A 12,923-nucleotide genomic window follows, 5' to 3' on the forward strand; every position below is an offset into this window, starting at 1 on the left:
CATCCTCTAGTGGGTGAGGTCTTTTGGTTTTCTACTTACTCCGGTATCCCCAGGGTCTCGGGATGGCACCTGGTATATCTGAGCTGCTCACTCAACATATGTAGGATGAATGAATCTTGGGACCAAGCCTGACTTCTGTCTGCATTTCTAACTCTTTTTCTACCCAAGGGAGGTTGAAGCCAATACTGCTCTGGTCTATGAGGGTCATTGTCAAGAATTTGAACCTCCACTGGTGGTCTTCAGAGATAAACTCCTTCAATAAAGGAACAAGGAGTCTTTAGGTGATTTGGGTGAAAACTCTAAGTGGGATTGTCAGTCCTCCAAAGCTTAAAAGAAAAACTCAACAAAATACATTTTTTTAAAGTTTTATGCGATGCACATACCTTTGAGTGGGTGGGTGGAATTGTGTCTGTTTAAATTTGTATCACAGGTACCATCAATTATTTGAATCAAGATATTGAGTTGTCTTTTCTGCGACTACATAAAGTCAAAGGACAATGGGGGCTCCCAATAAAGATAGGGAATTAGGAGGACTGTGGGTCCACTCACAGAGCTTTTGAGCCACTGCCTCTCATAGCAACTTCATTAGCGTAGGCTGGATCCAGCTTCTAATGTGCAAGCATTTTATTTTCTGAGCCTCATACATTAACCTGTTCCTTTGCATAACTCTGAGTTTGTTCAATGATGCTAATAGCAGTTTCAGCTTCTTAACAATGCAGACTTTAATATTGTTAAACGGACGTTAGTTCACTATCAAGGTGGGAGGGGGGTTCAGGATGGGGAACACATGTACACCCATGACTGATTCATGTCAATGTATGGCAAAAACCACTACAATATTGTAAAGTAATTAGCCTCCAATTAAAATAAATTAATTAATTAAAAAAGAAACTGATTAAATAATCCTAATTAAAAGAACAATTAAACAATCCTAATTAATTAGGACTAATAATCCTAATTAAAAGAACTACCTTTCTTGAGTGTTTGCTGTATCCCAGGCACTGGTGCATGGAGCGACATCATTTCCTCTTTGCACCAGCTTCAGGAAGCAAGCACTGCTTTCTGCATTTTATGGAGGAGTACTGTATTTCAGTTCTGATCTGCTTAGCTTAGCACTTTCACAGAAAATATTAGGGAGCTGGAGAGCGTCTCTAAGTAAGTAAGTAAGTAAGTGTTAGTCACTCAGTGGTGCCCGACTCTGCGACCCCACGGACTGCAGCCCTCCAGACTCCTCTGTCCATGAGATTTTCCAGGCAAGAGTACTGGAGTGGGCTGCCATTTCCTTCTCCAGGGGATCTTCTCAAAGGCCTCTTAATCCTAGTTCTCCAGGACAGATGGAAGTCACCCTTGCCAGGTGAGTGACCATCCCTAGAAAAAGCCTCAGAGAAAGGAGGCATCTTGCCCACTTACATTTAGCCATCTGGCCGTGACAACATCCACCAGTCTTGCCTTCAGAAAGTTTCTACTCAGGTCTGAACCGGGGTTTGCCACTGCTATGGCTCCCAGTTTCTCTAATGGGAGAGCCTCCTCTCCTGGAGCCGGCTGGCTAGTTCTCTCCAGTAATAACCCTCCACACACCTGAAGGCAGGGGCTCAGCTGCTTCTCACTTCCCTTCCTCTCCGTGAAATAATTTGCAAACACTTGTCTTCCTGGCTCAGGTTGTATTTTCCAACACCCTTTGTTTGCAGTTGCACTGTGGTCTCTCCTTGTGGCTCTCCCATGAATGGAGAACAAAACAGCAGGCTGGGGGGACACTGATGACCAGAAGGTCACTGTGCCGGGTCCAGGTGTTCTTTTTTTGTAAGGAACCTCTGCCACAGAGGCTCTACTCACAGGGAGTTTTGAATGCTGCTGTGATACCAGGTGGTTTAAATAGAAATGCTACACAGCGAATTTCTTGGCGGTCCAAAGGTCAGGACTCTGCGCTTTCACTGCTGAGGGTGAGGGTTCAATCCCCGGTCAGGGAACTAAGATCCCACAAGCTGCTGGGCACTCAAGAATGAAAAACAAATAAATCAAAGTGTCAATAGAAATATTATGCAGTGATATTTAATCTTTAATATTTTAATCTTCAACCTCAGAGGCTGTAACTGGAATGACTTTTCCTTCATAAAGGGTGGATATTTACATGATGGGTAAAGTTATAAAATCGGTCCGTTGGTTTCCATGACAGCAATGACCAACACGCCGGCCACCTCAGTACATCCCTGAATGTCTATTGGCCCTCCAACTTAGTATCTATACACCAGCGCCAACTCAGAGATTCTTGGAGAAGAGGCCTGGATCCAAGCCCTGACTTTGCCACTTGTCAGCTGTGTGAACCTGGGCACCTGGGTCCACTTCTGCAGACTCGGGCTTCCCTGATAGCTCAGCTGGTAAAGAATCCGCCTGCAATGTAGGAGACCCCGGTTCGATTCCTGGGTCGGGAAGATCCGCTGGAGAAGGGATAGGCTACCCACTCCAGTATTCTTGGGCTGCCCTTGTAGCTCAGCTGGTAAAGAATCTGCCTGCAATGAGGGAGACCTGGGTTCGATTCCTGGGTTGGGAAGATCCCCTGGAGAAGGGAAAGGCTACCCGCTCCAGTGTCTGGCGTGGAAAATTCCATGGACTCTATAGTTTATGGGGTCACAAAGAGTCAGACTCAACTAAGCGACTTTTACTCACTCACTCTGCAGACTCAGAGCTCTCATCTACACAATGGGAATAACAGTGATTCCCATCTCACACACACTGCTTGTGTGAACTAAATAGGAAGGTGCTATCAAGGGCTTGGCATGCTCCTGGTACATAGTAACAAACACTTAGGCAGCTCCATGCTTTCTTGTAAATGTCCCTGAACACCGGCAGAAAGACAGAGAAGACTTATAAGGCAGGTGGCCCTTCTTACCACAAACGATCGCCGGACGGCAGGCACCTGATTGAAGGCGATCACCACCGGGATGATGTCCAGGGCGCTGAACTCCAGGCCGGCGGTGGTGATGGTCTGGGGGTCCACGGATGGGCCACCACTGAAGAAGGTGGCGATTCTTCTGGCGTGAGACCCCGGGAGCATCCGCTTGAAGACGTGCCTAGAGACAAACCTCATGGCCTTGCCGATGTCCCTGCTGGCTGTGGAGCGCTCGTAAGGGAGGGCCTCGATCTCTCGGAGGAGTCTGTCCTTCTTGTAGGTGTCGGAGAAGCGGATGAGGAGCCTGGCGTGGGAGTCATAGGCAAGCACGGCCACGCGCGCGCCTGCGGGGCAGTGGTCCTCGCGGACCCGGAGGCCGCTCAGAAGGGAGGACATCATCGCCTTCATCCGCGCAAACTCTGGCTCTGTGACGCTCCGTGACTGGTCCAGCGCGAACACCAGCTCCGTGGGGTACACGGGGCACTGAGGCGCTCCTAAAAGGCCAGAACAGGCGCCATACCATGAGACCACTCGCTTAAAATGAAAAAAAAGATCCGTGCATAGAAGGCTAAGTAATTTTAAATGTTAAACATTAAACTATGGAAACAACTAAGTCATTAAATGTTAATAACTCAAATAGTAAAACACACAAATATTTAAATCTTGAATAATTAAGATTATATTCTAAAAACTGACTTTGCTCTTTTAAATAAAGCAAAAGATGAACTCATTTATGAGACAGAAACAGACTCACCGACATAGCAAACCTATGCCTACCAAAGGGGAAAGGGGTTGGGGATAAATTCGGAGTTTGGGATTGCAGATACACAATATTATATATACAACAGATAAACAAGGTCCTACTGTATAGTACAGGGAACTATATCCAATATCCTATAATCAACCACAATGGAAAAGAATCTGAAAAAGAATATATATATACATATACACGTATGTATATATATAACTGAATCACTTTTACATACAGCAGAAATTAACACAGCATTGTAATCAACTATACTTTGGTCACCTGATGCAAAGAGCTGACTCACTGGGAAAGACCCTGATGCTGGGAAAGATTGAAGGTGGGAGGAGAAGGGGACGACAGAGGATGAGATGGTTGGATGGCATCACCGACTCAATAGACATGAGTTTGAGTAAACTCTGGGAGTTGGTGATGGACAGGGAGGCCTGGCATGCCGCAGTCCATGGGGTCACAAAGAGTCAGACACAACTGAGTGACTGAACTGAACTGATACAGGTATGATTATGGCTGATAATTAGTCCCTGCCATGTATCTGGGATCTCATAAATGTTGAATGAAAAAGAAGCAAACAAAGGACAGTTCTTTGGAACAGGGACAGAAAGAAGAACAGAACTTTCAGGATGGAAGAGATGCCTGGTGTTGAGATGCATGTTGGTAAGAGGAAAGTCGGGGGAGGTCCTTCCCTTGGAGGGGGGCCCTCCTCTCGCTCAGAGGCTAGCAAGTCAGCTCTTCCCAGGCGAGCTCAGGACTCTGACCTAAGCTGGCCAAGCTGGCCTAGGAGGGGGTCACCTTCTCAGCTGGTCCACCTGGACCTCATCACCTTGGTGGTGGTTTACTTGCTAAGTTGTGTCTGACTTTGCGACCCTGTGGGCTGTAGCCTGCCAGCTCCACTGTCCATGGGATTTTCCAGGCAAGAATACCACAGTGGGTTGCCATTTCCTTCTCCAGGGACCCCATTTCCTTCTCCATTCCCGACCCAGGAATCGAACCCGGGTCTCCTGCATTGCAGGCAGATTCTTTACCAGCTGAGCTACAAGGGGAACCCCATCACCTTAGTGCTGGGTTATCATCTCCTTCTGGTCCTAGACGCTAGGACCTTCATAGACAAAAGGACAAGAAGTAAGAATAAACATTCAACCCCCAAATTGCACATCTCAATGGAGAAGGACGGAATTTACTAGCTTTCTGAGTCTAATTTAGGGGGCTGAGCAGAAACTTAAAAATTTCAGAAATTTCAAAAAACCAATGTCACGTCAATTTTACAATAAAACTGAGTAAGATTGTGACCAAACACGACAAAGTTTCCACTAGTTTTTTGCTTGGGCTGCCATCTCACAGGGCAGCAACAGCAGCAATAACAACATTGCAGCCTCAGCTCCATACAGGGGAAAAAGATACAAGCACCCTGGCTGACGATAACAAAAAAATTCAGGTTTTTAGGGGGAAACCCCTCAGGGCTCACCAGCGTGCTGCCAGCACCCCGAGGATTCTGAGGAATGCTGGGCTGGACTGTGGAGGTCCTGGGGAGGACCCACCCAGACGTGAGTCCCCACGTGGAGGACCGATGTGCTGACGGTCACTGCACGGCATGGAGCAAGTGACAATGAGGAAGGAAGGAGGCGACCCCAGGCCTCGCCAGGGACCACCACCCCGCAACGGAGGCCCGTCCAGGCCACTGCCAGGCTGGCCTAGAAGAGCCCCACACGGCCCCTCCCTGCAAAGTGAGTCCTCTGGCTTTTATACACATCCTCCCTGCAAGGCTTCCCTGGTGGCTCAGCTGGTAAAGAGCCTGCCTGCAATGCAGGAGACCCTGGTTTGATTCCTGGGCCTGGAAGATGCCTGGAGGAGGGATAGGCTACCCGCTCCAGTATTCTTGGGCTTCCCTTGTAGCTCAGCTGGCAAAGAATCTGCCTACAATGTGGGAGATCTGGGTTCGATCACTGGGTTGGGAAGATCCCCTGGGGAAGAGAAAGGCTACCCACTCCAGTATTCTGACCTGGAGAATTACATGGACTGTATAGACCGCGGGGTGGCAGAGAGTAGACAGGACTGAGCGGCTTTCACTTTCCCTACAATTCAGTCTCCCACAGCAGCCAAAATAAACTTTAAAAACTTGTTCATCAGTTCACACCTTGGTTCATCAGTTCACACCTTCAATACTTTTAATGCCCTCCCATTCCATTTTGAATAAAATCTGGCCTCCTAAATGTAACCTACAAAGCCCAGTGGGATCTGGTCCCTGCTTCCTTCTCCATTTCTTCACATGCCTTGTCCCCCTCACCATCGTGGCTCGGTGACCTTGGGTTTCCCTCAGGAACTGAAAACACCTGGGTCTCTCTTGTGTTGTGGCCTTTTCACTTTCCGGATTCTCTGCCTGGATCTTGCAAAGCTGGCTTCTTCTTTATTCTTCATCCTAACTTTAGTGTCATTGCCTCATTGATGAACCCGCCCTTCAAAGGCATTTCTCCCCTCCTCTAATGTTATTCTGTGACAGAATATTGCATTCTTTATCTCTTTCATAGTAACTAAAGGATTCTGTAATTCTTTTGCTTGTTCACTTATCTGGATCCTCCACAAGAATGGAAGCTGCCAAAGACAGGAATTATGTCCATCTTAGTCAGCACTGTCTGGGACAGAGACTGCAACATAATGGGCTTCCAATAAATATTTGTTGAATGAGTGAACAAGCAACCAGAGTGCATGGATTGATGCATTTATATAAGAAGTATAAGGGTATAAAGGTATGGAGGGCCATCACCCTCTGGGTTAAACAGAAACATCATAAAACCAGTTTGTGTAATATTCCTGAAAACTGGCCCAGAAGATATTAAGCCAATTTGGTAATTAACATCAGCCATGATCACCATAGATTTTAGCACTATTTGAGCTACACATGTAGCTTACTTGCTATCTTATCATCCCTAGCTTTATTCCATGCACTTTTGCCCTTTGCATCTTAATCCTTAAAAACTAGACTACAGATATAAATAGAGAGAGAAAAGGGAGGGAGGGGAAAATATCATTACAAAAAGTCTATTGGTAAGGTAAACGGTACTGGTAGTCATTAAAATGTTAATAATTAAAAAATCAAACACTTGGTTAACAAAGAGCTGTGAGACTCAGCTTAAACTCAAGTGATTTATTGGAGGGCTGTGCTACCAAGAGGGCTTAGATAAAATTTATATAATTTCGCAGGCAACACAATGTTCTAAATCATCTTTCCAGATGTGTGACACTTTGGAGCTTGATTATAAGATGCTATAAATAAAATTACTCACCCTGTCTGCCAGCTGGGGAAGAAGAACAAAAGAAGTGGGTTATTATTTAGTAAGAGAACAGCGTTCTGTATTGTGTAAGAAATCATGGCAACCGAGACTCGACTTTGTGAGCCTTTTGTAGACAACTCAACAAATCAAGGCCACAGAGAGCGTTTGAAGATACGCAGACAGATCAAGCATCTTGGCAAAAGAACAGGTCCTTCCACAGAGAAACAGGGCTGGAGACCCAGGAGGACCATAAATCAGTAGCAGGCAGCCAGCTGTCAGAGGGAAAGGCTCTCTGCCTGGGAGGGGACAGCACGTTGCAGAGAGATGCACCGAATTTGGAAAGTTAAAAGGTCTTAATCCCTTTTCACTCTAAATTCCCCCATGTAGGTATTTATAGCTACTGATTACATATAGGTACACATATATACACATTTATATATGTGTGTGTATATGTAAACATCCTCAATAGATTTACTCTTAAGTAAATGAAGCTTTCTCTAGGGATTTGTGTAGAAACAGGATTTCTGGGACACAGAGGATCATACATCTTCAACTTCAATAGGTATTGTCAAATTACTCTCTGATGGGGGTTTCCCTAGTAGGTCAGTCGGTAAAGAATCTGCCTGCAAGGCAGGAGACCCAGGTTCGATCCCTGGGTCGGGAAGCTCCCTTGAGAAGGGAATGGCAACCCCCTCCAGTATTCTTGCCTGGAGAATCCCATGGACAGAGGAGCCTGGTGGGCTACAGTCCAGGGGGGTCAAAAAAGAGTCGGATGCGACTGAGCGATTAACACACACAAATGAAGCTTAAGCTTTAGGACCACACTGTCCATAGGAAAGCCACTAGTCTCCTGTGACTCTTTACATTTGAATTAATCTAAACTAAATGAGATAAATGCAGCTTTTCACTTGCACTAACCATCCATCAAGGCTCAAATTCCCCTGTGGCGAGTGGCTACATGTTGGACAGTGCAGTGGACACTTGCATCATTGCAGAAAATTCTGGGCAGCACTGTTGGGAACCTCTCACCCAAGGGGCCCCTGGCAAGGCCTTGCGAAGCGCCCAGCCATGTGTTCACATGATCACATACTTTTATAACAGGCAGAAGTCATTGGCTGTGATTTCCTTTCTTGTTCTAAACGACACTTCTGAAGTAGTTTTGTACCTCGTTTTGGAATTATAATTTTGTATTAAATCCCTCACATTTTGAAAGCTCAGATCTCATCACACTTGGATCTACCCTTGAGTCAATATAGGTCACATGGCTCCAACGTCAGAGAGCCCACTCTGCTACTCCAGCCTCAAAGCAAGCAATCTTCATGATTCAATGCATATATCTGATTCCCAGAATGGATGGTTCCATTCTGATACAAGGCAGAGTTAAGATCACTACTGCATTCAAAGCTTTGGGAAGTCCATGTCTTTGAGACCCATCCCCTCTCCAGAAATGGGTTCTTAATTTGTCTGTTTTCTCCCCTCAAATGCCTTGAGGGAACTGTGCCATTTTTTTCAGTCCTAATGTTTATCTTGGAAGTCATTTGTAGGTGAACATTAAATAACCAAGTCTCCTCATCTTGTCCATGGAATTCCTCTGATGCTGCTAACTCGTGTTTTGATAGAAGAGGCTGCTCTAAGGGTCTCAAAGCAAATTCAAAAGAGCCTTTGCCAAATCAAAACCCCCTTTTTGGCTTTTAAAACTTTGAAAGTAAAGAAAATACAGGCAGACTGGGTAATTTTAGAAGCAAATGAGTCTAATTCAAGGTAGTCAAGCACACCTTCTCAGGGAATGATAAACAAACGTCAGAGTTCCCACCAGCCAGGATACCTTCTTGCCATGGCTGGCTCTTTCACAGCAGCTGGATTCAATCCTTAGCTGTTGTCAGGGGTTAATAATTTTATGAAGTTTAATGTGACTTCTCGCTGGTTGATTTCACCATCAGGAGAGTTCTGACCTCATATCTTCATTTTTCCCTGATTAAAAGCACTAAATATATCCTTCCTTAGTGTTGGGACGTGTTTCAGTAGACATGCTGGCCGCCAGAGAGGGAGTTAATAGACATCAGTATATGCTGCCCCCAAATACACACAGTGACATCTCTAATTTTAAGAAACTGTCTGGTAACTAGTCTCAATTTTGAGTGCAGAATTTGCTGCTTTTCTTCTACGAATGCTGACACCCCGGGTGAGCATCCTAAGTGTGGTACTTACGACTATGGTCCCGCACATACTGGATGAGCTCACATGTCTGCAGTTCAAAAAAATAAAACAGAATGAATTAACCAACAGCTCCAGGTCCTGCAAGTTGAGAAATAAATAAATGTCACGGGACGCTCAGGCTCTGTTGGAGTCAGCAGATACGTACAGAGAATGAAGCCAATCCTTTGGCCCCTTTCATGCCCTGGGGAAACAAAAAGAATGTGGTTTCAGGGTTTTGGAAGCACATCTCAGGAGCCAGAATACATATCAACATTACTCTAAGAAACAGATAGCTTCTTAACCTTTTTATTCTCAGTAAAAGGGAGGAAAAAATCCATGCAGGATACTCATCACCAGATTAACAATAACATTCTAAGGGGAGGAAACTGTAAGTAGTGAGCCTCCAGTGGCCGCTGTCCTCCAGCTGTATCTCTGGACGATGAGGGTTGTCCAGAAGATAATGACAGAGCTGGCGATGAGACACTGGCCAGGAGAGCTTTGGAGCGGATCCTGGGGCTAGAACTAGACGAGGCTGAGCCATCCCCTGGGCCAGCCCCTCCTTAACACAGAGGTCTTGAGTTCCCCAACACTTTGCCTTGGCCACTGGGCAGCCGCTGAGCAGAGCCTGAATCTGTGCCCATCATCGGCTGGAGGACAAAGGGACTAGACAAGCCAAATATCTGGAAAGGTAATCCTCACTGTCTTCCAAAAATGAATATATATATGTATATATATATGTATTTGTATATATGTGTGTATATGATCATATACACACATATATACACACACACATATATATGTACATATCTATCTATATGGGTAGGGTATAGAAAGAACAAAGTGGAATTGTTTAGTATTTCATCTGTTCAGTCTCAAGTTGGAACAGGAAGAGTCTGGCTGAGCTCAAAGGGACAGGGGAAAAATGTGATGGCGCCCCACCCAAACTCCTCAAGAAAATAAGTTCCATGTGAATGCAGTGTTGGTAACTTATTCACTATTTGTTAATTTCCTCTCCCTTTCTTTCATTCACTGATCACTCACTGTGAGAAAAAAGGCAAGGATTGGTCAGATAAATCAAATTCACTGATCATTGAGAAACCTCATTCTAGATGAAATAAGAAATCTCTTTTCGCTTCCTTCCTCGGTTCCCCCCACCACCCGAGAAATGGCAACTGATATTTAATCAGCAATTTTCCCCCCTCCTCTCCCTGAGCACATTAAAGGTGGAAATCATTGCCAAGCTGCAAACACAGAAAGCATACACGTTTAGATAATGAAGACTTCAGGCACTGACTTTTTATCTGGAAAAGGAGCTGATGTGATTGATGGGTTTTTGATTTACCTTGCGTCCAGGAGGTCCCAACTCCCCAGGGGACCCTGGTTCTCCCGGAAGCCCAGCAGATACCTTAAAGCAGAATTTATTTACTTTAAAATTATACATAAGTGTTTGTGGATGTGGGTGTTTTACATTTCAAAAGCAATACACTTTCACTTTAGGAAACTGAGATTCCCAAAAAGCACACAGAAGGGAAAACATCCTCAGCAACCTCTTCTCCCCCAAATAATACTCGCTGATATTTTGGTGTTTTTTCTTCCAGTCTTTTATTTATTTATCCTTTTGGTGTTAATCTATATATATCTTAATATTTTATATATATATATATATTTAGATTAAAATCATGGTCTTTATTTTTAATTCTAAAGAGTATTTTTTAAAAGCAATTTTAGGTTCAGAAAAGAAATCAAGAAGTTACAGACGTTTCCTATATATATCCTGATCCTTCACACTCCTAGATGCCCCCATTACTAGCCTCCCCCACTGAAGTGCTACATTTGTTACAACTGATGAACCTACATTGACATCATAAACGCCCAAAGTTCATAGTTTACATTAGAGTTCATATCTGGTATTTTACATTCCATCTAATATATTTTTATACTTTTTATTGTTGCGTTTTAAACTAAACATATATTTCTGGACATTTTCATGTTACTAAATAGTCTTTCACAAAAATCATCTTTCATGGCTGCCATAATATGCTATTAAATGAAGATACTATGATTTATTTAATCAGTCCCTTATTGTTGGCATTTAAGTTTGCTGTTGTTGCAATAAGCATACCACTATAAAGTCATCTGTGCAATTCTGATTATTTCCTTAAGAAAGATTGCTAGACCTAGAATTGCTGGGTCAGGGGAGAAACTTATATCTAAATGAATTTTTATCTCAATTTATCTAAATTTAGCAGGTGACTAAACTAAAAAACACATGAAAGCAAACAAACAAAAAGACTCAGAAAAGCAAAAATTTAAATATAAAAACCCTTGAAGACCCATAAGAAAGCATAGAACAGTTGGTTGGAAATATTTGTAGTAAAATAGGGAATAGCAGTAGCAAATAAAAACAACAGTTGTTGACTACTTACTTTATGTGTGTGCATTCAACAATATAATTTATCATAAAGAAAGCTAGAATTTAGTTTAAAAATTAGGACAATATTTCTTTGTTCATTCATAATGTCATGAGATGTATAAGCTTTAAGAGAATGAAAGATAAGGTTGTTTAAAATCAACTTAATCTGTAAAAGCATTGCCTATGAAATAGCAAATAATTACTGATGGCCTTTGTGTCTTCCAATGATATGCACAGCCTGCTGGGTTGAGTGAAAAAGCAAAACAAAATGCAATCTTACTATTTTACTTAGAAGATATAGATTAACTTCCAGGGGAAAAAAAGGCTTATTGGACATAAGTGTTTACTTTTGTTTCCTCCAGTGTTTTACTAAAATTATAGTGAGCAGACTTTTTTTTTAAAAAGACAAAAAATAACAAACATGGGGAGAATGAGAAATGAGACAATAGCTTTCAAACTGGAAAGCATTAAATGACTTAGAGCTGAAAAAGCTGAATCCTAGGCCAGCAGCAGGGAAAGCTAAGAGGCTGAGTGTTTTATAATGCATCCTCAGAAAGTACCTCTAGAAGTGGGCATGAAGGAGAGAGGGCAAAGAAGGCAGGTTGGTTGGGGAATCCCCAAGCTTCCTCCCCGTTCTCAACAGTTGAGTCGAATGTCCCTTCTTTCTCCTCGATGACCGAGGTAAAACTGAGACGGCCACACGCTAGGAAACCCCAGGCAGAGCTGAAGGTTGGCGGTACTGTCCAGAGAACGAGGCAATCAAATGAAGCTGTTGAATAGATGCGAGACCCCTAGAAAGCTGGGGTGCCCAGAAAGCTGGCAGCCAGACCTTCACCCTTAGGTGGAAGATTGAAAGAATCTTTTCAGGGGAACCTGACTAGACAGAGAAGAAAGACCCCAAGATGCTGCTCTCAGATGTTTGCTAAGTAGCAACTCAGTCAGATCACTCTTTAATGAAACTTGTAGTTGACAAGCCCCATTCATTTCCTTGGGGCTTCCAGTCAGATTTTGTGTCCTCAGCTCTTCAACAGAGAGACACGTGAGCCCCAGAGAGCAGGGCAGAAAGAAACCCTGCCGGGAACAGGCTATGTTGGGCAAAGGAGACTCCAAATGTACTAATGTATATCCTCAGAGAGACAAGCTGTTTCAACCATGAAACAAAAATAAGATCATTTAAAAGAGAATATCAGGCAGCAAAAAAAAAAAAAAAAAAGAATGCTTGAAAATTTAACTGTGAGAGAAGCGTTGTAAGATAAAGTCAAAGAAATCTCCCAGAAAGTAGAGCAACAAGACAGCTTTTAGAGAAATAGGAGCTATGTGGCAGAAACTTTGTGAAATTAGTTGATTCTCTAAACCAGTGGTCCTTAACTGGGGGAAATTCTGTGGTCCTCAACC

At 43.7% G+C, this 12,923-nt stretch overlaps 1 protein-coding gene across 1 annotated transcript in view; it reads right to left on the minus strand.

The window, feature by feature from the left end:
- Window positions 1-12,923, minus strand: part of COL6A6 (collagen type VI alpha 6 chain) — a 147,042-nt gene that overhangs the window by 19,811 nt on the left and 114,308 nt on the right. The window contains exons 29-33 of the mRNA XM_043474750.1: window positions 10,458-10,520; window positions 9,282-9,317; window positions 9,128-9,164; window positions 6,932-6,943; window positions 2,888-3,381 (exon numbers count right to left, since the gene is read on the minus strand). Coding sequence (XP_043330685.1) covers window positions 2,888-3,381; window positions 6,932-6,943; window positions 9,128-9,164; window positions 9,282-9,317; window positions 10,458-10,520 — 642 coding nt within the window. The remainder of the gene's footprint in view (window positions 1-2,887; window positions 3,382-6,931; window positions 6,944-9,127; window positions 9,165-9,281; window positions 9,318-10,457; window positions 10,521-12,923) is intronic.

The sequence above is a fragment of the Cervus canadensis genome, chromosome 7 (genome assembly GCF_019320065.1).
Source record: "Cervus canadensis isolate Bull #8, Minnesota chromosome 7, ASM1932006v1, whole genome shotgun sequence".
Classification (NCBI taxonomy): domain Eukaryota; kingdom Metazoa; phylum Chordata; class Mammalia; order Artiodactyla; family Cervidae; genus Cervus; species Cervus canadensis.